This window comes from Schistocerca piceifrons, chromosome 9 (genome assembly GCF_021461385.2).
Source record: "Schistocerca piceifrons isolate TAMUIC-IGC-003096 chromosome 9, iqSchPice1.1, whole genome shotgun sequence".
Lineage (NCBI taxonomy): Eukaryota > Metazoa > Arthropoda > Insecta > Orthoptera > Acrididae > Schistocerca > Schistocerca piceifrons.
The window spans coordinates 16,525,717-16,551,488 of record NC_060146.1 but is presented as its reverse complement, the minus strand read 5'-3'; the positions used below and the strand labels follow the sequence as shown (position 1 = coordinate 16,551,488).

The window sequence follows — 25,772 nt, the reverse complement described above, 5'->3', positions numbered from 1 at the left end:
ATCATTTCTTTCAGCAAAATTTCCACTGGCAAAATTTATTTCCAAATTATTTCCATTATTTCATTTACCGATCGTTATTGAATGAAATTACTCATTCTGTAACGATCAAGTTATTACGTCTCCTGTTTCCCGCGGAATAATCATTATTTACTTCGGATTCGGATGCCTTATCCCGACATGGGTCAAAATTCATAATTCACAGTCATGGTTAACTTGTAATTTCGCAAATCCCGGGAAGCAGGGGGGTGTTATAGGAGGAGATAATGAAAGTCAGTGAGAGGCAGTGGCAGTAAAGGAGAAAGATAGATGGATGGAGGCAGCAGCAGTGGGAGCAAAAAATAAAGGTCAGCAGAAATAAAAAAGAGACCATATATTGACTTGGGGGTCGTGGGCTCCCCCATACCGGTGAACATGAACACGAAAGAACTTGTCATCTTTCGTCTACCCTCTACACTTGCTACAGTTTCCTGGTCTCGGGCTCAAAACCCCTAGTGAACCATCGTGAAGGACGTGTGTGGCGAGGAGACAATGATGGCTGAAGTGGAAGACAGCAGAGTGTAAGCGAGGAAGAGAGAGCCAGTGGCAATGGGACAGAAAAGTAATGGGACAAAGACAATGGCTGTGGGGCAGAGAGACAGTGAAACTAGCAGAGAAGGAGACAATCATAAGCAGAGTGACAGCAAGGGATTAAGGCAGTGACAGTGGGAGAGACGGATGCTAGAAAAAGGAAACAGTGGGAGAGAGACGGATGTAGGCAGTGGTAGCAGGAGAGAAATGCTAGGTATGAAGGCTTCACTACAACACGTGCGAATAAGTTCACATGGAAAAATTTTTGATGAGGAAGGCAGAATGAGGGTTCAGGCAGCTGGTTCTCTACTTTTTCCACAGATTCTTTTAAAGAGGAGGGTATTTGCTATTTTTGTGCACCGACACTAGGTTTAATAACAAGTAATAGTAAATAAGGACACGTTAATTACCTCACTGATAAAGATATCGAGAAAGCTAAGGACTACATCAAAAATCTAATGGGACAACAGGAAAGCCGGTGGAGTTCTGGTCTTATTTCGTGTCTAATATGCGTAGTAGCAATAAGTTAAATGCAACGACGTATCGTTTCTATTTAAGGGCGACGGCCATATTGGCTACAGACAGTTTGCTTAGAGCAATCACTGAAGAAGGATGGGCGTAGCAGCGGCAGCTTAACTGATTGAAATTTTTCAGCCAGCACATTCACGTACTTGAGAAGTTTACTACAGAAAATCTGAAACTTAAAAAGTTTCGACTGCTAGCATGCTGAACTTTAAACAGAATTCTTCATTTGTGTCACCATTTGTCCACATTTGCTTTATAATTATCAAAGGTATTTTAACTGATTCTTTGCAACTACAAGGAAATATGTGCTTTTGTGAGCAAATGGGTTCCGTTTCATTGATATAAAACATCAACTGTGGCCTGTAACGAGAGATATTTATAAAGTGGCTTTGTTTCAAGATTGAAAAACAGTTCGTTGCCTGGTAAGAGCAAAAACCAGGCTTGAAATACTGCAAGTAAAATCAGTATGGTTTTTAACAGACGACTTTCGATTTAGAAGGAAAGTCAATTTGTAAATATCTCTCATATAAGAACACCGATATTTTTTTATTTCAATAATGCAAAATGTATTGAGCAACAAAAACACACATTTTCTTGTAGTTGCAAAGATGGAATTAAAATACCTTCAATAACTACACAGAATGGCTTTTGGAATTGTGATTTTTTTGACAACTAGCTTCAGGAACTTTAAATGCACATCGTTTGTATTTGTGACTTCTTCATGTAGCTTCATGAAATTTTAACTCTGAACATTATGGTGGTGTGCCAGACTTAGCATCATGTGTGAACATATCAATACTTCACACAGCTTCGAGAAATTTTACTCTGAACAGTATTGTTGTGTCGTGGACTTTAGTAGCCCAGCTATGCTGAAGCACCAAATAAAATGGTATAGGCATGCGTCTTCAAATACAGAGATATGAAAACAGGCAGAGTACGGCGCCGCGGTCGGCAACGTCTGTATAAGACAATAAGTGTCTGGCGCAGTTGTCAGATCGGTTACTGCTTCTATAGTGACAGGTAATCAATATTTAAGTGAGTTTGTACGTTATGGTCGGCGCACGAGCGATGGGACACAGCATCTCCGAGACAGCGATGATGTGGGGATTTTCCCGTACGAGCATTTTCACGAGTGCACTGTGAATATCAAGAATCAAGTAAACCATCGAATCTCCGACATCGCTGCGACGGGAAAAAGATCCTGCAAGAACGGGACCAACGACGACTGAAGAGGGTCGTTCAACGTGACAGAAGTGCAACCATTCCACAAATTGCTGCAAATTTGAATGCGGGGGCGTCAACTAGTGTCGCGTGCGAACCATTCAACGAAACATCATCAATATGGGCTTTCAGAGCCGAAGGCCCACTTGTGTACCCTTGATGATTGCACGACACAAAGCTTTACGCCTCGCCTGGGTCTGTCAACGCCGACATTGGACTGTTGATGATTGGAAACATGTTGCCTGGTTGGACGAGTCTCGTTTCGAATTGTATCGAGTGGATGAACGTGTACGGGTATGGAGACAGCGTAATGAATCAATGGACCCAGCATGTCAGCAGGGGGCTGTTCAAGCTGGTGGAAGCTCTGTAATGGTGTGGGGTGTGTGCAGTTGAAGTTAATGGGACTCCAGATACGTCTAGATACGACAAGTGACATGCCCATTGAGCACTTCGACGGACTTGGGCATTTCCAGCAGGACAATGTGACACCAGACACATCCAGAATTGCTGCAGAGTGGCTCCACGAACACTCTTGTGAGTTTAAGCACTTCCGCTGGCCACCAGACTCCCCAGACATGGACCTTATTGAGGGTATCTGGGATGCCTAGCAATGTGCTAGGCATCCCAGCATCTGTACCCCCTCGTATGCTTACGGATTTATAGACAACCCTGCAGCACTATCTCAGACATTAGTGGAGATCATGCCACATCGTGTTGCAACAGTGCGCGCTCACGGAAGCCCTACACGATATTATTCAGGTGTGCCAGTTTCTTTGGCTGTTCGGTGTATAGTACTGACCATTAAAATTGCTACAGCAAGAAGAAATGCAGATGATAAACGGGTATTCATTGGACAAATATATTATACTAGAACTGACATGTGATTACGTCTTCACGCAGTTTGGGTGCATAGATCCTGAGAAATCAGTACCCAGAACATCCACCTCTGGCCGTAATAATGGCCTGGATACGCCTGGGCATTGAGTCAAACAGAGCTTGGATGACGTGTACAGGTACAGCTGGCTATGCAGCTTGAACACGATACCACAGTTCATCAAGAGTAGAGACTGGCGTATTGTGACGAGCCAGTTGCTCGGCCACCATTGACAGGACGTTTTCAGTTGGTGAGAGATCTGGAGAATATGCTGTCCAGGGCAGCAGTCGAACATTTTCTGTATCCCAAGAGTAGAGACTGGCGTATTGTGACGAGCCAGTTGCTCGGCCACCATTGACAGGACGTTTTTAGTTGGTGAGATCTGGAGAATGTGCTGTCCAGGGCAGCAGTCGAACATTTTCTGTATCCAGAAAGGCCCGTACAGGACCTGCAACATGCAGTCGTGCATTAGCCTGCTGAAATGTAGGGTTTCGCAGGGATCGAATGAAGGGTAGAGCCACGGGTCGTAACACATCTGAAATGTCACTGTTCAGAGGGCCGTCAATGCGAACAAGAGGTGATTGAGACGTGTAACCAATGGCACCCCATACCATCACGCAGGGTGATACGCCAGTATGGCGAGGACGAATACACGCTTCCAATGTGCGTTCACCGCGATGTCGCCAAACACGGATGCGATCATCACGATGCTGTAACCAGAACCTGGATTCTTCCGAAAAAAAAATGACGTTTTGGGATTGGTGCACCCAGGTTCGTCGTTGAGTACACCACCGCAGGCGCTCGTGTCTGTGATGCAGCGTCAAGGGTAACCGCAGCCACGGTCTCCGAACTGATAGTCGATGGTGCTGCAAACGCCGTCGAGCTGTTCGTGCAGATGTTTTTTGTCTTGCAAACGTCCCCATCTGTTGACTGAGGGATCGAGACGTGGCTGCACGATCCGTTACAGCCATGCGGATAAGATGCCTGTCATCTCGACTGCTAGTGATACGAGGCCGTTGGGATCCAGCACGGCGTTCCGTATTACCCTCCTGAACCCACCGATTTCATATTGTGCTAACAGTCATTGGATCTGGACCAACGCGAGCAGCAATGTCGCGATACGATAAACCGCGATCGCGATAGGGTACAATCCGACCTTTATCAAAGTCTCCTCCTTACACGAGGCGTCACAACAACGTTTCAGCAGGAAACGTCGGAGAACTGCTGTTTGTGTATGAGAAATCGGTTGGATACTTCCCTCATGTCAGCACGTTATAGGTGTCGCCACCGGCGCCAACCTTGTTCAATGCTCTGAAAAGATAGTCATTTGCGTATCACAGCATCTTCTTCCTGTCGGTAAAATTTTGCGTCTGTAGCACGTCGTCTTCGTGGTGTAGCAAGTTTAGTGGCCAGCAGTGTATTTGGCACACGGTCGGTATACACTGAATGGCTGCAGCTGAGAGGCGAGCGCCCTACTTGTCGACGTCGTCCTTGGTGGCGCTGGCGAAGTGGTTGAGGCAGGCGATGCCCGCGTTGTTGACGAGCCCATCGAAGGGCGGCTGGCCGGCCAGCAGCTGCCTGGTGCGCGCCCAGTCGGCCACGTCCACACACAGGGGGCTGATGGAGAAGCCCTCGGCCTTAGCCTCGGCCACCAACGTGTCCAGGTGGTGCTGGGTGCGGGACAGCGCCACCACCTGCGCGCCGCACCGAGCCAGCGACAGCGCCACCTCGCGGCCGATCCCTGGAAGGCACAGACAATGGCCCGTCACAAGCAAATCACAACAATGCCAGATCTGAAATCCAAAAAAACAATTATTGTCCACAAACAAGTGTTACCACGGTCTGGAGCCGGGCACAGTCGCCGAGCGGTTCTAGGCGCTACAGTCTGGCACCGCGCGACCACTATGGTCGCAGTTTCGAATCATGCCTCGGGCACAGATGTGAGTGATGTCCTTACGTTTAAGTACTAATTTGTAGGGGACTGTAGACCTCAGCAGTTAAGTCCCATAGTGCTCAGAGCCATTTGAACCATTTGAACCATGGTCTGAGAAAAGGTCATAAATCTACAGGGTGTTACACAAAGATACGGCCAAACTTTCAGGAAACATTCCTCACACACAAAGAAAGAAAAGATGTTATGTGGACATGTGTCCGGAAACGCTTAATTTCCATGTTAGAGCTCATTTTAGTTTCGTCAGTATGTACTGTACTTCCTCGATTCACCGCCAGTTGGCCCAATTGAAGGAAGGTAATGTTGACTTCGGTGCTCGTGTTGACATGCGACTCATTGCTCTACAGTACTAGCTTCAAGCACATCAGTACGTAGCATCAACAGGTTAGTGTTCATCACGAACGTGGTTTTGCAGTCAGTGCAATGTTTACAAATGCGGAGTTGGCAGATGCCCATTTGATGTATGGCTTAGCACGGGGCAATAGCCGTGGTGAGGTACGTTTGTATCGAGACAGATTTCCAGAATGAAGGTGTCCCGACAGGAAGACGTGCCGTGCTACGGGCCCGAGGTCGATTCCTGGCTGGTTCGGGGATTTTCTCCGCTCATGGACTGGGTGTTGTGTTGTCTTCGTCATCATTTCATCCCCATCTGGTGCGTAGATTACCCAATGTGGCGTCGAATGTAATAAGACCTGCACCGAGCCGGGCGGACCTGCCCCGTAAGGGGCCTCCCGGCCAATGACGCCAAACGCTCATTTCCACTTTACTGCACATCGCGTGTGCTATAAAAGCATTTTTTGTGAAAATTTGTGAGATACCATCTTGCATTGCATATCTCAAGTACGGCAAATGAAATTTGGGCACAGATTGGCCAACAGATTTAATTATCAACAAAACCATGTGCACTGTAAAATACAGCGATTGTCGGAATGTACGTATTTGTGGAAATATCATAATAATTCAGAGGTTTCATATTAGTAAAAGATTTCAGCAAAGTGCTATCTTGTTAGTTTTCAAGCAGTTTATCAGAAAGTCAGATGCGTTTACCTACATCTTCATTTCCTCCGTAATTAGAGTAACGGTTCTGGTACAGTGATTGTTTTCAAGGCTAAAGATAAAGATTAATTGTATTCAGGGATAACATTCTAATCGGAATAATTTTGTTTTGCAGTCCGACAGCATAAGTAAATTCCATTGAAGACGGGTTACTTTCTTGCAGACGGGTTGTTTAATATACCGACTAGTCTGCATTTCACATCGTGTAGCGTGAGCTCCACATGTTTACATTCAAAGGTTTAATATTAACACTGTTCTATACATTTATCACATAGTAACTTGATACATACAGACACGTGTTTACAAGTATTTCAGATTACCTTCATCCTGCCGCCCGGGGTGGCCGATTGGTTGTAGGCGCTACAGTCTGGAACCGCGCGACCGCCTCGGGCATGGATGTGTGTCATGTCCTTAGGTTAGTTAGGTTTAAGTAGTTCTAAGTTCTAGGGGACTGATGACCTTATAAGTTAAGTCCCATAGTGCTCAGAGCCATTTGAACCATTTTGAACCTTCATCCTGGAAGCCTGTGAAGTGATGTTGCACAGAGGTTTCTTCATAGGCTTGAGTATGTGACAATCAAAAGGTGAAAAGTCAGGAGAATACGATGCGTGTGGCAGTACCTGGAACCCCATTTCAGCTTTGGCAGCCGTAGTCTTCCGAATCGTAATCGTAAGGGGGCGGGTTGTCGCGTTGCTAGAACACCTTTTAATGACGGTGCACACTCTCCACAAATTGCCACCAGCCGCCTACGAATATCAGCGGTGGCTACACCCTCCTTCCACAGAAACCACGTCTTCCAGGGCTGTCTTTGATGATCACACCACATATTGCACACTCACGTAATGACAGCATGTGGGACTTAAAGCGACTACCCTGCCACCTATGGTTTGACCAAAGTACTACATACTTGCAACTATAGCGATCAGTCATACGCCGCACGCTGAATGATGTGAAAAAATACCGTGTAATTCAATATGGAACGCACCTCGTAAGTCAAGACATCAATGTCGTTGTTGTTGTGGTCTTCAGTCCAGAGACTGGTTTGATGCAGCTCTCCATGCTACTCTATCCTGTGCAACCTCCTTCATCTACCAGTACTTACTGCAACCTACATCCTTCTGAATCTGCTTAGTGTATTCATCTCTTGGTCTACCTCTACGATTTTTACCCTCCACGCTGCCCTCCAATGCTAAATTTGTGATCCCTTGATGCCTCAGAACATGTGCTACCAACCGGTCCCTTCTTCTTGTCAAGTTGTGCCACAAACTCCTCTTCTCTCCAATTCTATCCAATACCTCATCATTACTTATGTGATCTATCCATCTAATCTTCAGCATTCTTCTGTAGCACCACATTTCGAAAGCTTCTATTCTCTTCTTGTCCAAAATATTTATCGTCCATGTTTCACTTCCATACATGGCTACAGTCCATATGAATACTTTCAGGAACGACTTCCTGACAAATAAATCTATACTCGATGTTAACAAATTTCTCTTCTTCAGAAACGCTTTCTTTGCCATTACCAGTCTACATTTTATATCTTCTTTACTTCGACCATCATCAGTTATTTTCCACCCCAAATAGGAAAACTCCTTTACTAGTTTAAGTGTCCCATTTCCTAATCTAATTCCCTCAGCATCACCGAACTTATTTCGACTACATTCCATTATCATCGTCTTGCTTTTGTTGATGTTCATCTTATATCCTCCTTTCCAGACACTGTCCATTCCGTTCAACTGCTCTTCCAAGCCCTTTGCTGTCTCTGACAGAATTACAATGTCATCGGCGAACCTCAAAGTTTTTATTTCTTCTCCATGGATTTTAGTACCTACTACCGACATCAATGAGATGATTTAAACATACACTCCTGGAAATGGAAAAAAGAACACATTGACACCGGTGTGTCAGACCCACCATACTTGCCCCGGACACTGCGAGAGGGCTGTACAAGCAATGATCACACGCACGGCACAGCGGACACACCAGGAACCGCGGTGTTGGCCGTCGAATGGCGCTAGCTGCGCAGCATTTGTGCACCGCCGCCGTCAGTGTCAGCCAGTTTGCCGTGGCATACGGAGCTCCATCGCAGTCTTTAACACTGGTAGCATGCCGTGACAGCGTGGACGTGAACCGTATGTGCAGTTGACGGACTTTGAGCGAGGGCGTATAGTGGGCATGCGGGAGGCCGGGTGGACGTACCGCCGAATTGCTCAACACGTGGGGCGTGAGGTCTCCACAGTACATCGATGTTGTCGCCAGTGGTCGGCGGAAGGTGCACGTGCCCGTCGACCTGGGACCGGACCGCAGCGACGCACGGATGCACGCCAAGACCGTAGGATCCTACGCAGTGCCGTAGGGGACTGCACCGCCACTTCCCAGCAAATTAGGGACACTGTTGCTCCTGGGGTATCGGCGAGGACCATTCGCAACCGTCTCCATGAAGCTGGGCTACGGTCCCGCACACCGTTAGACCGTCTTCCGCTCACGCCCCAACATCGTGCAGCCCGCCTCCAGTGGTGTCGCGACAGGCGTGAATGGAGGGACGAATGGAGACGTGTCGTCTTCAGCGATGAGAGTCGCTTCTGCTTTGGTGCCAATGATGGTCGTATGCGTGTTTGGCGCCGTGCAGGTGAGCGCCACAATCAGGACTGCATACGACCGAGGCACACAGGGCCAACACCCGGCATCATGGTGTGGGGATCGATCTCCTACACTGACCGTACACCACTGGTGATCGTCGAGGGGACACTGAATAGTGCACGGTACATCCAAATCGTCGTCGAACCCATCGTTCTACCATTCCTAGACCGGCAAGGGAACTTGCTGTTCCAACAGGACAATGCACGTCCGCATGTATCCCGTGCCACCCAACGTGCTCTAGAAGGTGTAAGTCAACTACCCTGGCCAGCAAGATCTCCGGATCTGTCCCCCATTGAGCATGTTTGGGACTGGATGAAGCGTCGTCTCACGCGGTCTGCACGTCCAGCACGAACGCTGGTCCAACTGAGGCGCCAGGTGGAAATGGCATGGCAAGCCGTTCCACAGGACTACATCCAGCATCTCTACGATCGTCTACATGGGAGAATAGCAGCCTGCATTGCTGCGAAAGGTGGATATACACTGTACTAGTGCCGACATTGTGGATGCTCTGTTGCCTGTGTCTATGTGCCTGTGGTTCTCTCAGTGTGATCATGTGATGTATCTGACCCCAGGAATGTGTCAATAAAGTTTCCCCTTCCTGGGACAATGAATTCACGGTGTTCTTATTTCAATTTCCAGGAGTGTATAACTCACTTAAGGTATGCACTCAAATAGTTGAATTTTTCCGTATAGGGTTAAATTTTGATTATATAACCTCAGTGGCACACTCAGGAAATAAACATAAAACCTCGTATTAATATCTCAGCGACAATCAAATTAAAACCAGACAAATGAAAAAAAAGAAAGTAAACTAATTATCATTTGACAAGTAATTGGCGTAAATGTTGACAGCATTTATCCCCCTTTACGACAAGACAGTCAGCGCCTTCACGGACAAATATTTGCGGTTGCCTACGGAACAATGACTGCACCTAGGCGTGTACGTCTTCGTCCGAAGCAAATCGACGCCCACGAATGTCTTTCGTTAGTGCTTAAAAATACAGAAATCGTATGGGGAAAGATCGGCACTGTATGGAAGAAATTTAACGGCTGTCCAGAGATACTTCTGCAGCACAGTCGAAACAACTGGCACGAAAGCTCCGGAAAGTCACGATGAACTTCTTCTTTGATTGCCAGTGCCTGCTGCTCATTAACTTTCTGGAACACTGCGCCTCAGTTAACGCACAGCGGTACGTGGGCTTTCTGCAGACATTGAAATCTAAACGTCCAGAAATGTTGACACAGAAATCGTATGGGGAAAGATCGGCACTGTATGGAAGAAATTTAACGGCTGTCCAGAGATACTTCTGCAGCACAGTCGAAACAACTGGCACGAAAGCTCCGGAAAGTCACGATGAACGTCTTCTTTGGTTGACAGTGCCTGCTGCTCATTAACTTTCTGGAACACTGCGCCTCAGTTAACGCACAGCGGTACGTGGGCTTTCTGCAGACATTGAAATCTAAACGTCCAGAAATGTTGACAGACGGTATCATTCTGTCACAGGATTTTTCTCCCGTCTGTCTCGTTTTCATTTGGCTGCTCCTTATACACATAACTGTAATGCAACTGATGATGGCAGCATGCTACCGGAACGCTTCGTGCTAATAAATACTGTCTCGACTATGCTGCAGATGTTCCGCTGGGAAACCCTTACGCATGCTCCACGCAGTCCCGATCCCTCTGCACGTGGTTTCCATATTTTTGGAGACCTAAAGAGAAACGCCGGCCGAAGTGGCCGTGCGGTTCTAGGCGCTGCAGTCTGCAACCGCGGACCGCTACGGTCGCAGGTTCGAATCCTGCCTCGAGCGTGGATGTGTGTGATGTCCTTAGGATAGTTAGGTTTAACTAGTTCTAAGTTCTAGGGGACTAATGACCTCAGCAGTTGTCCCATAGTGCTCAGAGCCATTTTTTGAATCTAAAGAAAAACATTCGTGGCTGTCTATTCGCTTCGGACGAAGAGATGCGTTCCTGAGGATCATCACGGTTCTGTAAGCAACCACAAACATTTTTCCACGAAAGGGTTGACGCTATTGTCTTACAGTGGGATAACTGTGTTATCAGTTATAGCGATTACTTTTGATATAATACTTTATTTTTCTCCCACCTGTCTCGTTTTCATTTGGCTGCTCCTTATACACGTAACTGTAATGCAACTGATGATGGCAGCATGCTATCGAAACGCTTCGTGCTAATAAATACTAGTAAAAAGCGGTAGAAATTATTAATAAAGTATTGCACTGTCTTTGTCGCTACGGTGATGTACCTCGACCCGCTCCCGTCACCAGGATGCGTTGGTTCTTGAAGCTGATCTCCATGTCCGAAGCACAGAACACGTACAAAGTGCGCCGGGCGCTATCGCTCCGGCGCTTAAATAACCGTAGCCGCAGCCTCTGCAGCCGTCATGCGAGAGGTCAACGTGAGGATCAGTCTGGTCTGGCGGTTGGGCAGGACGCAGAGGTCAGTCGGAGATGAGTCGCCTTTACGTAACCGCCACCTCTGTGGATCGGATCGACGGGTGTGTTTACTGACGGCTTATCTGTCCCATCGGGCAGCGAAGAGAGCACCGAGTGTGGAGATTCCCATTGAAGCATGCAGTGCTGCGTAGATTGCGAGAGACAGCTTGTTTATCTACCATATTTACTTGCTTTTACTAAAGCCTGGTTTACACGACGACACTAGGTTGCGGGCAACTACGCTACCGGCGTGTTCTAACTTTGGCGACACTAGTTGCAAGAGTTTCGACGTTATGTGTGTTCGTAGAGTGTAGACAAACGGAAATATGAAGTGAGGAACGGAGAATAATGTTCACTTTCTGGATATCTCAGGCTTTGCATGGGTGTTTGTGGGATTTCAGTGATGCTGATTACAAAAATAAGCAACATATTAATAAATGAAAAGCACCAGTTTGCTTTTGTTCTACAATATTTGTTTTAATGTAAACCGGTTTTCGGCTTACAAGGCCATCTTCAGACATTAAATTCAGGTTTACAGTAAAAGTAATACTGTAGAACAAAAGCAAACTGGTGCTTTTCATTTATTATAATGCTGTTCTACCAAGAACCGACGGAAGATTCTGTTAATATGAAGCAACATATTGTTGCCGCTGACGGTTTGACAGTATCTGAATTGCAGGGCAAAATTTATTGAGTTAGGAGCACATACACAACTGAATTAAGAAGAATACAAGCAATTGTAATTCTAGCTGTGGCAATGCCATCGTCTCCAAGACTACTATCCCACCGTTCGAGTTCGCCAACTCTTTGTTAAGGAATATTGTTGACAGGAGGGAAGGCTATACAAGTTCAAGAAGCTGCATTTTTTATTCAATATTCAGCTATTTAAGCGTCGTTGCAGTGCTCTAACAAATGTTAGAATTTTGAAATATTGCCATTGTAAAGATCTCTCTTTAAGAGAGTAGTTTGCAAACCATTCTCTTCTTAATGCGGCGTGCTTCGATTAATTATTGTTGCTAATGTTAATAATTATAACTGTTAATAATTATTGGTGTTAATGAAATAGCGTCATCAGCAACTAAAACCGCAACTTACAGCATGCCGAGTGTTCTCGATTGTTATGCACGCAATATGATATGTAATTTCAGTTCTGGTGACAGCGCTTCATGCATTACAGTACCTTTATTCCTTATCGTATAATTAACCCTATTTAGAAGAAACGTGAACAGTTCTGGCGTGTCTACAGTCATATACCAAACAACTTGCGTGCAACTCATTCCACGCAACTAGTGGCGCAACCCAATGTCGTCGTGTAAACTAGGCTTTACACTGATGACTGCTAAAAATGCAACTCCATTAAGCCATAGAAATAAACGTCAAAATGTCATGATCACCTTGTAACGACGCAGCAACGTCTTGTAATTGACAAAATTGCTATTGAAATGTGTGGTAACTACGTCTGTTGAGTAGCGTAGTAATTGCAGTTTGACTTACTTCGAGATAACGTTTAAAACTAGATAAGTGATGACATTGATGGAAGAAGAGGGCTTCAGTTTTAACATTTTGCTTATCACTGAATTGCTTTGATGTTATTAATCAGCCATTTATTTTTGAGATACGATGCACGCCGGAACTGAAACTCAAATTGTTCCGATGTGCGAAAAAGTGGCTGGAGTGTGTAATATGTTGCTTTACACTGTAGACTATAATCATAATGACTAGTACACCCGTAAAAGACGCAAACCGGCATTTTTCATCAAAACACATCCACCAGAAGCTACTGTTGGGAGCAAGTAACATGGCGGACGTCGTCTTCAAGTTTGAAACATTATGACAACTTCCCTCACTATACCTCAATGTGAAAAGTAGTCCGCGTAATCGTAAGGTTTTGATATTACTAGTGAGATATTACGAAAATCAAGTTTCGAATCCTGCATTTACATAAACTATTTCGCTATATTTAACAATACTGCACGATGCGAAACTTGATTTTCGTAGTAACTCAAACAGTAATCTCAGAACCTTACAATTACGCGGACTATTCTTCCCACTGAAGTATAATAAGGGGAGTTGTAATGTTTCAAACTTGAAGACGACTTCCGCCATGCTACTTGCTCCCAACAGTAGCTTCTGGTGGATGTGTTTTGATTAAAAATGCCGGTTTGCGTCTTTTACGGGTGTACTAGTCATTCTGATTGTAGTCTGCAGTGTAAAGCAACATATTACATTCGCAGGTGGACTCGTTCGAGCGATATTCCCTGTTAAATTTGTGTTGCGCTGTTTTCTTTTGTTTCTAGTGACTTTACTCCTATCCACGTTTCCCGTCAGTCCAACTTTTAAAGCTCTCCAGGTGAACCGACAAAACATAGCAACATATGTTCTCAGCATTTATAGGAAGAGCACATAGATCGAGCAAATTTCACATTCCGCATTCAGGAATACGTTGGACCACGAAAGCAACCTTTCCAAATCACATACTACACAAAACATGTAACAAAAAAAAAGTTACATCAACGTGGCATAAAGCGTCGTCTTACCACAGTCTAACATAACAGTCGCGACACTCCTCTTTTTTGTTACCCACTGCGACTGCAGCGCGCCAAGCGGCCAGGAAGTTATACTGTTAAGTTCGGCGAGATCTTGCGAAAGCCAAAGGGAATCGTAATTGTTTATGCTTTTTACGAACGGGAGCGCCTGTAGTGCAATAAATTGTAGCAGCAACAAGAAGAAGGAACAACATTTGTCTTTTTGTAGGTTTCCTGACTACCCTAGGAGGTGTGAACCGCTACATTACAGAACAGTTTATTTACTGTTTTCTTGTAAGCTACAGATATTTACTGGAGAATATAGTGTTCCTTAAGAACAAAAAATACTAGTAAACGGCAGAAGACCTGACCTTTTGCAGAAAATCGTCGTATATCTACTCAAAAACGTGAAGTTCACTTTACTTCTAGTCAACTCTGTGAATGTGGAACATAGGGAACGTGAATGGAATGCAATACCTACATTCTTTAACGTGGCAGATAAGATACCACAACTGTAGCTGAAGAAAAACCAAACAGACGTGATAATAAAAGAACACAGAAGAAACCAGTTCAACAATTGTTGCTGCACATGAGCCAAAAAAAGGGCAAGAATCTTCAACACATTCACTTTTGAAGCAAAAGTAATTACATTTACAAAAATGTTCACCTATTAGAAAGCCGAGTGAAGTGTAAGTCTCTGCGAAACATTAGGCACCCTACAAAGTCCTTAGGAGTCAAGAAAAATGCCTGTCATAATCAGAAGAGACAAGGAAAGAAATATACACTTTTTACGCATTAAATATGTATTTGTATTCTCTTGTTTTCATAGGAGTAAGCTGCAATTATACGCGTATTTGATAGTATTTCTTTATCATTAAGCTGTAGGTTATGTCACTGAGCCAGGGATATTGGGCTGTTTTTACAAATACTGCGTGATCATTCATGTCTGTTGATAATTTATTATTTCTTGGAACGCAAGGATGTAATAACTATTTCGCTAACTAACTAGAAACATAATTAAAAAGAAACTTCAATTTTATGGCTGCTTTCTAGCCGCTTGGGGCGCTAGTATCGCACCAGACGGTAACAATTTTCACAGCAGTGAGTTTCGCGACTGTGTATGTTAGACTGTGGTATTACTAGATCAAATATACACGTAAGACCACAAAAACGTCTGAAAGTGCTTTCCTGACACATAATTAATTCATGGAAATACTGTAACATTTACTCTTTGAAACAACTATTTGACTGTAATGTGTGCACAAAAGTAACAATCGTAAACTGTAGCCTGCAAATGTGTTCATGCATCTAAGATGGAAGCCCTGGCTTCAAAACAACTTACAGCTTCCCTTATTATACCTCCAGCAATAGAATATGTGGTCGACATTAAAATGGACATAGAGTTCAAAGAGTAACAAATCTTATATTAACACTGAAACAGATTAACTTCCATTTTAAGAGGGAAAGAAAAGTGATATATTTTGTTGTTATGCGCCGTTGCTATAATCCGTTCATCATAAGAATAAACCTGATGTAAACAAACACAAACGCGATCATTGGTCAGAAGCCGTCGCACACCTACACTTGTGTTGTTACGCTCTTGATAATAGGTCCTACTTATGTATTAGATATATTATTACTAAGTTACGTTAAATGAAACTTTAAGATATTCACATGTATTAACATACATGAACGTTTTTCTTAACCACGTATTAGCTAAGTAATTTTTATTTTAAGAACCGTGTACAGTCACAGCCTCTGCAACGTTGTGCTCTGATTGTCGCGCTGTTAATGCGCAATATGAAAATGGCTGAGACTGCTTTCTGTTCCATAGTCAAACACGAGTGTGGAATACGTTTAAAATGTGCCGAGAAATAGGATGTTCTTACTGTTTTTCATAAATTTACAGAGGTAGTCGGCTTCAAGTTACCCAGCCACATTATATAACACACTTGATACTATCGCACATGTAGCGCAATCGGTAGCGTAATGGAATGTAATCGAAACATAGATCTTCATTCGTTGGTTCATCTTTTCTCGGTGTCTTTTTTTCTCTCGTTCAGATTGAAATACCTACATCTCTAATTATGAAACTCATCATTATTTTTATGAATAATTCTCTTCTTCTTGTTTCTGATTACATATTGGACGCGAAATTCGAATTCGTAATTATCGATGTTTTATGAAAGATTGTTCATAAAATTTGCTTAAATTAAGAAAACATAACAATTTAATTTTTTAACGCAAAAATGAGAAACCAAATTCTCTTTATTTGGACTATGTCCATCGTTTTATACCACAGTTATCGTAGAAACATGAAAAAATTCATTTCCACAGCGTCGAGCATTTCATACAAATGCTGCTTTTTTTTTTTTACATTTGCTACTGTACCATTACAAAATGAGGACAGCAGAACTGATCTGGGGCCAAGCTGCGGGATTTGGCCCGAGAAGTAACAAGACCGTTAAGTTGCCACACGTACTGGAACTAACGCACGCAGTTTTTTCACGCCGTTGCCGACCGCTGGCGGGATATAGAACTGTTGGTCATAAAAGAAAAAGACAAAATGCGGCGCCTGATTAGCTTCGTGGATTCTGTTGTTGACAGGCTCCTTATCAACGTCGCAGGTGACACTTCCAGAGCCGAAATTTATTTTTCTATGTCTGGTAAGGAAGGAGCTAAGAGATTATCAGATGACTGACGAATACCTTCAGAGGCTTCAGTATTCAACAGACGGTGAAATCCCTGCTGTATGTTTTTGCATCACACGTAACTCGCTCAGAAAAGTTACCCAACGTTTACGTTAGAAATTTCCATCTCTCTTGTTTGTAATTCTAATACTATGTCAGGTGAGAACGAGTGCATTTTATGCCTTCCGTCTGGTCACCTAACAAGGGAATATCCCCATCGCACCCCCCTCAGATTTAGTTATAAGTTGGCACAGTGGATAGGCCTTGAAAAACTGAACACAGATTGATCGAGAAAACACGAAGAAGTTGTGTGGAACTATGAAAAAATAAGCAAAATATACAAACTGAGTAGTCCATGCGCAGTATAGGCAGTAACAAGGACGATGCGAGTTCAGGAGCGCCGTGGTGCCGTGGTTAGCGTGACCAGCTGCGGAACTAGAGGTCCTTGGTCCCGTGGTTAGCGTGACCAGCTGCGGAACTAGAGGTCCTTGGTTCAAGTCTTCCCTCAAGTGAAAAGTTTTAACTTTTTATTTTCACTTTATGTGACAAACTCTTATGTTTTTGTCACTTTTTTTGGGAGTGATTATCACATCCACAAGAAAACATAAATCGGGCAAGGTAGAAGAATCTTTTTACCCATTCGCCAAGTGTACTAGTTAGGTGGGTCGACAACATATTCCTGTCATGTGACGCACATGACGTCACCAGTGTCGTATAGAATATATCGGACGAATTTTCCTGTGGAGGAATCGGTTGACCTATGACCTTGCGATCAAATGTTTTCGGTTCCCATTGGAGAGGCACGTCCTTTCGTCTACTAATCACACAGTTTTGCGGTGCGGTCGCAAAACACAGACACTCAACTTATTACAGTGAACAGAGACGTCAATGAACGAACGGACAGATAGTAACTATGCAAAAATAAAGAAAGTAAAATTTTCAATCCAGGGAAGACTCGAACCAAGGACCTCTCGGTCTGCAGCTACTCGCGCTACCACGGAACCACAGCGCTCCTGTCTCCAGGTAGTCCATAATGTTGCCTATGTGCCCCATGGACTACTCAGTTTGTATATCTTGCTTATTTTTTCACAGTTCCGCAAAACTTCTTCCTGTTTTCTCGATTGATCTGTGTTCAGTTTCTCAAGGCCTATCCACTATGCCAACTTATAAGTAAATCTGAGGGGGGTGCGATGGGGATGTTCCCTTGTTAGAAGCGCGCGGTAATAGTAGAGTGTCTCGGAATATTATTTCGTTCTCATTAAAAATTACATGACATTCGAAGCTATACCGTTTCTTTCCTCGTCTCTTTGAACTGCATCTGCTCACATCATTGCAGGTTAGTTGGACCGCTGGCTGGCCAGTGCTGTCCCAGTTTAATGCGTAAGTAAAGCTTGGCCCGCATTATCGCTCATTCTAAGTGCGTGTAACACAGCATGACACGTATCCTTATGATCGCACTTGACTGTACTCGTCACAGCTTGGCTTCCGCTCCTCGTGAAACGAAATCCAATGAGATACAAGCAAATACGATATTGACATGAGGGTTCTTCTTACGATGAACAAAGTATATCAAAGAGTACCAGTGGCCGACAGAAATTGAACGATGCTGTGTGTCATTGTTTCAGTGAAACGGAAGGAGGTTTTGTTGTACGACGAAAACGAATTATTTGAAATTTAAAAGACAGCTCCTTCTCAACTAGGCACATTAAGCGATTTTGGCAAGCAGAAATTAAAATGCATTTCCATTAATGGAGACATAAATTACTTACGAAGATAGTTTCGTATGAGGTCTGATCCCGTCGATTAACCGTCTTTATATCAACGAAAGAAGCTATTTGAAGAATATTAATTTTTAATACATCTGAAGAAAAAGCATAATGTCTTATCATGTCCAGAATACACCGACCGATATTCTGGATATGGCAAGAGATATTCTGGAAAAAAATGGTTCAAATGGCTCTAAGCACTATGGGACTCCACTTTTGAGGCCATCAGTCTTCTAGACTTTGAACGACTTAAACCTAACTAACCTAAGGACATCACAAACATCTATGCCCGAGCTAGGATTCGAACCTGCGACCGCAGCAGCCGCGTTATTCCGGACTGAAGCGCCTAGAACCGCTCGACCACAGCGGACAGCTATTCTGGATATAACAAGACCTTGTACTATTTCTCCAGATGCATTAAAAACTAATTACTATTCTGCAAATAGCTTCTTTCGTTGATATAAATGACTGTGTTAATCAGCGAACAACACTTCACACGATAGTTTCTTCGTAATTAATTTACATCTTCATTAATGGAAATTGATTCCAATTTCTGCTTACATATACCAGGATCGTTTCCTCTGCTTAGTTGACATGGGACTGTCTTTTAAATGTCAAATAATTCGTCGTCGTCGTGCAAGGGTAGGTTATTCCGTTTCACTAGAAGAATGACACATCGCGTGGTTGAATACCATTTGATAGCAAGGTCGCCTAACATCAAAGTATCTCACTTGTAAAGCAGCTACACTGCCGACTTGGGTACACTCATCTAACAAAGCTTAATATTTGTTTGACCGAATTCCTTTTTATTTATCTAGTACGGTTTATTGTAGTTACCGATTCTAAATGATTATTGTAACTACACATTATCTGATTAACAGAATCCAGATACCTATTGGTGGACAATAATATGCGTTGTGCCTACCCTTCACGACGGATTGAACTACGCTAGGGATACTTTCAATGAGCTTTCAGACTCTGTGTGGAGACATGGCATCATTTCTCCTCAAGAGTCGGGACCACAGAAGACAGTGAAGGCAGACCATGGAGTCTGGAGCGAAATCGACGTTGTAACTCATTCCAAAAGTGTTTCATTGGTTTCAGGTCGGAGTAATGGGCCGGGCAGTCCATTTCAGGATGTTACTGTCCAAAAAAGCACTGTCTTACATGCTGCTCTAGGATAGTTGGATTATCATACTGCTATAAACAATCAAGTTAGTCTAGTGCACGTAGATCCAGTCAGTGCTGTGAAATTTCATATCGTTCCTCATGTAGCGTTTCCTTAAGCGCAATGAGAGGACCTCACCGTAACCACGAACAACGTCCCCATACTGTAACATCGCCTCTTACTTACTTCACTGTTGGCACTACGCGAGATGGTTGGTAATGATCTCCAAGCATTTGCCAAACTCAAACTCTACCATCGTACTGCCACAGGCAATACCGTGATTCATCACTCCAAATTACTTGTCTCCAGCCGTTCACTGTTCGGTGGTGTCGCTGTTTACACCATCACAAGCGAAGCTTAGCCTTGATTACAGAAATATGTGACTCCATTGTTTTTAACTCCCTGAGCATCCTCACTGTACTAGATAGATTGCTAGTAGCAGTCTAGAATTTACGAGTGATTTTTCTTCTAATTTCATGCGATATTTTACATCCGCTCCCCGTAACGCCCGGCAGTCCCTGACCCTGTTCGTCAGCACCAAGTTGCTGAAGTTGCGTCCTATAGAAAGACTTATAACAGGCCACTGAGCTACACGAAATAATACGCTGAAGAGCCACATAAACTGGTACACATGCCTAATATCGTGTAGGGCCCCCCGCGCACACACAGAAGTGTCGTAACACGACGTGTCATGGCCCCGACTAATGTCTCAAGTAGTGCTGGAAGGAAGTCACACCATTAACCCTGCAGGGCTCTTCATAAATCCGTAAGAGTCCGGGGGACGGAGATCTCTTGTGAACAACACGTTACAAGGCATCCTGGATATGACATCCCACACGTCCAGAATTGCTACAGACTGGCTCCAGGAAACACTTCCGCTGGCCGCCCCAGACATGAACATTATTGAGTATATCTGAGAGGCCTAGCAACGTGCTGTTTAGAAGAGATCTCCAAGCCCTCGTACTCTTACGGATTTATGGAGAGCCCTCCAGGATTCACGGTGTCACTTCCCTCCAGCACTACTCCAGACGTTAGTCGAGGCCATGACACGTCGTGTTGCGGCACCCTGCGTGCTCGCTGCGGACCTATACGATACCAGACATGTGTATCAGTTTCTTTGGCTCTTCAGTGTATTTTCGCAATATTGCATCGTCATAAGTATCATCCACACCACATGTCACTGCATCAGCAACTTCATGGCGCCTATTTTCATAACCGGTCAGTGACACGACAACACGCACCGGTCTAAGGTATCTTGTCGTGGTCCAGGCCGCTCCCCCCTCCTCGGAGGTTCGAGTCCTCCCTCGGCCATGGGTGTGTGTATTGTCCTTAGAGTAAGTTAGTTTAAGTTAATAAATAATAATTCAACAACAGTCTCAATCGCATTTATTATTGTTATAATACCGCCAACCGGTTTCAACCCGACTTAGGGGTCATCTTCTGGGCGGTTACACCATTGGTCGACTGCTGGTAGTGTCACTCCTGTCTACATAACGGCAGGAAACTGCGGGTTGAAACCGGTTCGCGGTATTATAATAATAATAAATGCGATTAAGACTGTTCTTGAATTATTGATTAATCATACAAATCGCTGCTTCTCTCCACAACTATGTTGTCCAAAAATCTAGTTTAAGAAAAGAGAGCCACTTGTATGAATATCAAGAGCTCAGATGGAAACCCAGTTCTATGCAAAGACGGGAAAGCAGAAAGGTGGAAGCAGTATAAAGAGAGTCTATACAAGGGCGATGTACTTGAGGACAATATTAGGGAAATGGAAGAGGATGTAGATGAAGATGAAATCGGAGATACGATACCACGTGAAGAGTTTGACAGAGCACTGAAAGACCTCAGTCGAAACATTCCATTAGAACTACTGACGGCCTTGGGAGAGCCAGTCCTGACAAAACTCTTCCATCTGGTGAACAAGATGTACGAGACAGGCGAAATACCCTCAGACTTCAAGAAGAATATAATAATTCCAATCCCAAAGAAAGCAGGTGTTGACAGATGTGAAAATTACCGAACTATGAGTTTAATAAGTCACAGCTGCAAAATACTAACGCGAATTCTTTACAGACGAATGGAAAAACTGGTAGAAGCCGACCTCGGGGAAGATCAGTTTGGATTCCGTAGAAATGTTGGAACATGGGAGGCAATACTGACCCTACGACTTATCTTAGAAGAAAGATTAAGGAAAGGCAAACCTATGTTTCTAGCATTTGTAGACTCAGAGAAAGCTTTTGACAATGTTGACTGGAATACTCTCTTTCAAATTCTAAAGGTGGCAAGGGTAAAATACAGGGAGCGAAAGGCTATTTACAATTTGTACAAAAACCAGATGGCAGTTATAAGAGTCGAGGGGCATGAAAGGGAAGCAGTGGTTGGGAAGGGGGTGAGACAGGGTTGTAGCCTCTCCCTGATCCTATTCAATCTGTACATTGAGCAAGCAGTAAAGGAAACAAAAGAAAAATTTGGAGCAGGTATTAAAATCCAGGGAGAAGAAATAAAAACTTTGAGGTTCGCCGATGACATTGTAATTCTGTCACAGACAGCAAAGGACTTGGAAGAGCAGTTGAATGGAATGGTCAGTGTCTTGAAACTAGGATGTAAGATGAACATCAACAAAAGCAAAATAAGTATAATGGAATGTAGTCGAATTAAGTCGGCTGATGCTGAGGGAATTAAATTAGGAAATGAGACACTTAAAGTAGTAAAGGAGTATTGCTATTTGGGGAGCAAAATAACTGATGATGGTGGAAGTAGAAAGGATATAAAATGTAGACTTGCAATGGCAAGGAAAGCGTTTGTGAAGAAGAGAAATTTGTTAACATCGAGTATAGATTTAAGTGTCAGGAAGTCGTTTCTGAAAGTATTTGTATGGAGTCTAGCCATGTATGGAAGTGAAACATGGACAATAAATAGTTTGGACAAGAAGAGAATAGAAGCTTTCGAAATGTGGTGCTACAGAAGAATGTTGAAGATTGGGTGGGTAGATCACATAACTAATGAGGAGGTATTGAATAGGATTGGGGAGAAGAGGAGTTTGTGGCACAACTTGACTAGAAGAAGTGATCGGTTGGTAGGACATGTCCTGAGGCATCAAGGGATCACAAATTTAGCATTGGAGGGCAGCGTGGAGGGTAAAAATCGTAGAGGGAGACCAAGAGATGAATACACTAAGCAGATTCAGAAGGATGTAGATTGCAGTAGGTACTGGGAGATGAAGGAGGTTGCACAGGATAGATTAGCATGGAGAGCTGCATCAAACCAGTCTCAGGACTGAAGACCACAACAACAACAATATAGTGCTTAAGCTTCGGGACCGATGACTTCAGCAATCAGGTCCCATAAGACCTTACGACAAATTTCCAATTTACACGTCAGCAAAATGGAATCGATCTCGACGTTCTTTGCTGAGTACTATTTTTCGAAGACTCTGCATTATCCGGCATGAGATGCATTAATCGAGTGTAGACAATCCCCACTGGTTACTGAGCCGAGGCGCGGCTGGCGCCAGTGTTCTCGCACTTAGAGTGGCATCGCTGCCATCCATTATAGGGTCACCATCTTCGCCTTCCGCGATTCAGGCCGGTGGTCGGGTGGTTAACGGCGAGAGAAAAGAGACAGCGGAGTGGTTATTCGCAGGGCCGGAGGTGGCTTGTTGACGTTTACCGTGAGGCCTGGGGTACGACGCCTGTACCCTGTGGGCGGGGTCAGCGAGAGATCCCAGCAGTGACTTGGTGGGACCTCGGGCTTGGTATCGCGGTGGCGCACTGTTGTGTTTTGGGGCTTTTCTGTTGCGAGGGCGTGTGTAGGTTCTTGTTATGGGCCATTGACAATGAGAGGTGTCTACGGCGTGACGGAGGAAATGTGTGATGCTCGCCGCTGTTGCATGTGAAAACGCTGCGTCTGCCTTGTGTCTGTGCAGGAAATTATGTGAAGTAAATAGCTGATACCACCGCGACTTCTTGGTCTCACGCGTCGTTGAATATATTTCGGAATGACTGAATGGTGAAGATATCCCACGTGTAAAGCAATTGAAGGCATTTGTGCCATACTAAGGTACTGTTTTATTCTGCTTAATTCTGTCAGTTATATGTGCATTTATATGTCCTTCTTTAGTTGCAGAAGTTATAGTCTGTGAACAGAGAGCTATGTGGAAAGGGATGTAAAGTTGAAACCCTTCCAATAAGTGAATACACTATGACTCTGCATTACGAAAGGTGTCTTTCATTACCAGCAACTGCCTTGGGTAATAAGTGTTATTCGGAGGTTGTCATGGTACTGCAAGTAATTATTATACACAGAATTGTTTATTCTGATTATACTAAATTGGAGATGTAAGGTCGGTTGTGAGCCGCTCGCTGTAAATTACTATTGTCTCCTCTGTCGGGCAGCCTAGCATTGTCAATGGCTTCAATCATTATTTCTGTCACATTTCGAGTTTGGTATTCACATTTCGAGATTGGTATTCGCGGTGTAAGTAGGCTGTTTGTTTTCTTATTGGCGACGTTACGTAGCGCTCTGTATGAAAATCACTGGTTGTGCTGTGTGCAGTCTGTGGCTAGTCTGCATTGTTGTCTGCCATTGTAGTGTTGGGCAGCGGCAGCTGGATGTGAACAGCGCGTAGCGTTGGGCAGTTGGAGGTGAGCCGCCAGCAGTGGTGGATGTGGGGAGAGAGATGGCGGAGTTTTGAAATTTTTAAAACTGGATGTCATGAACTGATATGTATATTATGAGTTTTCAACATTATTAAGATAAATACATTGTTTGTTCTCTATTAAAATCTTTCATTTGCTAACTATGCCTATCAGTAGTTAGTGCCTTCAGTAGTTTGAATCTTTTATTTAGCTGGCAGTAGTGGCGCTCGCTGTATTGCAGTAGTTCGAGTAACGAAGATTTTTGTGAGGTAAGTGATTTAGTGATTTGTGAAAGGTATAGTTTAATATTAGTCAGGGCCATTATTTTGTAGGGAATTCTGAAAGTCAGATTGCGTTGCGCTAAAAAATATTGTGTGTCAGTTTAAGCACACTCATGTATAATTTTTCTAAGGGGATGTTTCATATGGCGACCCTTAGCCAAGGATACCTCACTGGAATCTTCTGATTTTTTCTTGTAGTTTGTGTAATTAGTGTAGCTTTTGTTTATTGCTAGCACGTAATTATAGAGAGAATTTCCTTTGTAGTTGTAGTTTTTCATTGTTGTACAGTAAAACAGTTGTGGCATGCATGTAGATTTGCAGCAAGTATTTCGCAGCTGCGCTTGCAATTAACTAGATATTATTTTCAGTGCTATGTTAATGTGTTCTCTTATTTTTGCTCTTCAAATTGTGCTTTCCTGTGTTATCGTGTGAAATATTGTGACAATAATGGCGTGTGAAAAACGTAACACTAGGCTCCAAAGTAAACTGAGAAATAATAGTGACGACGAGCGTAGCTTATCAGCACCACTGTGTAATGAATTAACAGACATTCAAAGTAGTAATTTGGTAACTGTGCATAGGGAAATGGAGCGGGCGTCAAATAATGGTGTAGACAGTGAAACAAGTAGTGAACAGGGAAGCATTATCGATCGATCGGTCGGCAACGGCTCGCCTCAGGAATACGAAATGACAGGACACAATCTTGCAAATACTGAGATTCAGGTTTTGGGTCCTCACCGTTCTCTCAAATAAGTCAAGACACATTTTTAGCTCGTCAAAATGTAAATGTTGCCGGTGCAAATGCAGTGCCGAAAAGAGTAGAGGAACCGATTCCAGACACTAACACATTATTATTGCAATTAATGCAGCAAATGAAACAAAATCAGAGACAAACACAGCACCAGTTAGACACAATGGAACAAAATCTTCAAAAGTTAGACACAATGTAACAAAATCAGAGACAAACACAACCAAGGCTTCAAAAGTTAGACACAATGGAACAACACCAGAGACAAACACAGCAACAGTTAGACACAATGGAACAAAATCTTCAAAAGTTAGACACAATGGAACAACACCAGAGACAAACACAGCAACAGCTTCAAAAGTTAGACTCATTGGAACGAACTCTTGAACAACACGTCAAGATTTAACTACTGAGTTACATAACATCGAATCGAAATGTCAAAAAGTCTGTAATGACGTAAAAACACAAATTTGTGAGCATTTCCAACCTATTTTTTCGCGTCATGAAAATGCATTACAGAATCACGAAGCAGCCATAAAAGAACTGCAAACTATTGTTCATGAAAATCACGACACCTTGCAAGCTAAAATTGACTCAGTTGCATCTACCGATTCGGTTACGCAACTTGCTAAAACTCAAGAAAACTTAAAGGACACAGTAGATACG

At 43.7% G+C, this 25,772-nt stretch overlaps 1 protein-coding gene across 1 annotated transcript in view; it reads right to left on the bottom strand.

Moving 5' to 3' along the window:
* LOC124717164 (D-erythrulose reductase-like) overlaps positions 1 to 11,164 on the bottom strand; it is a 59,780-nt gene extending 48,616 nt beyond the window's left edge. Inside the window, exons 1-2 of the mRNA XM_047243934.1 lie at positions 11,099 to 11,164; positions 4,664 to 4,928 (exon numbers count right to left, since the gene is read on the bottom strand). Of these exons, the coding sequence (XP_047099890.1) occupies positions 4,664 to 4,928; positions 11,099 to 11,150 (317 nt within the window). The 5' untranslated portion in view covers positions 11,151 to 11,164. The remainder of the gene's footprint in view (positions 1 to 4,663; positions 4,929 to 11,098) is intronic.
* Between the last annotated feature and the right edge of the window lie 14,608 nt (positions 11,165 to 25,772).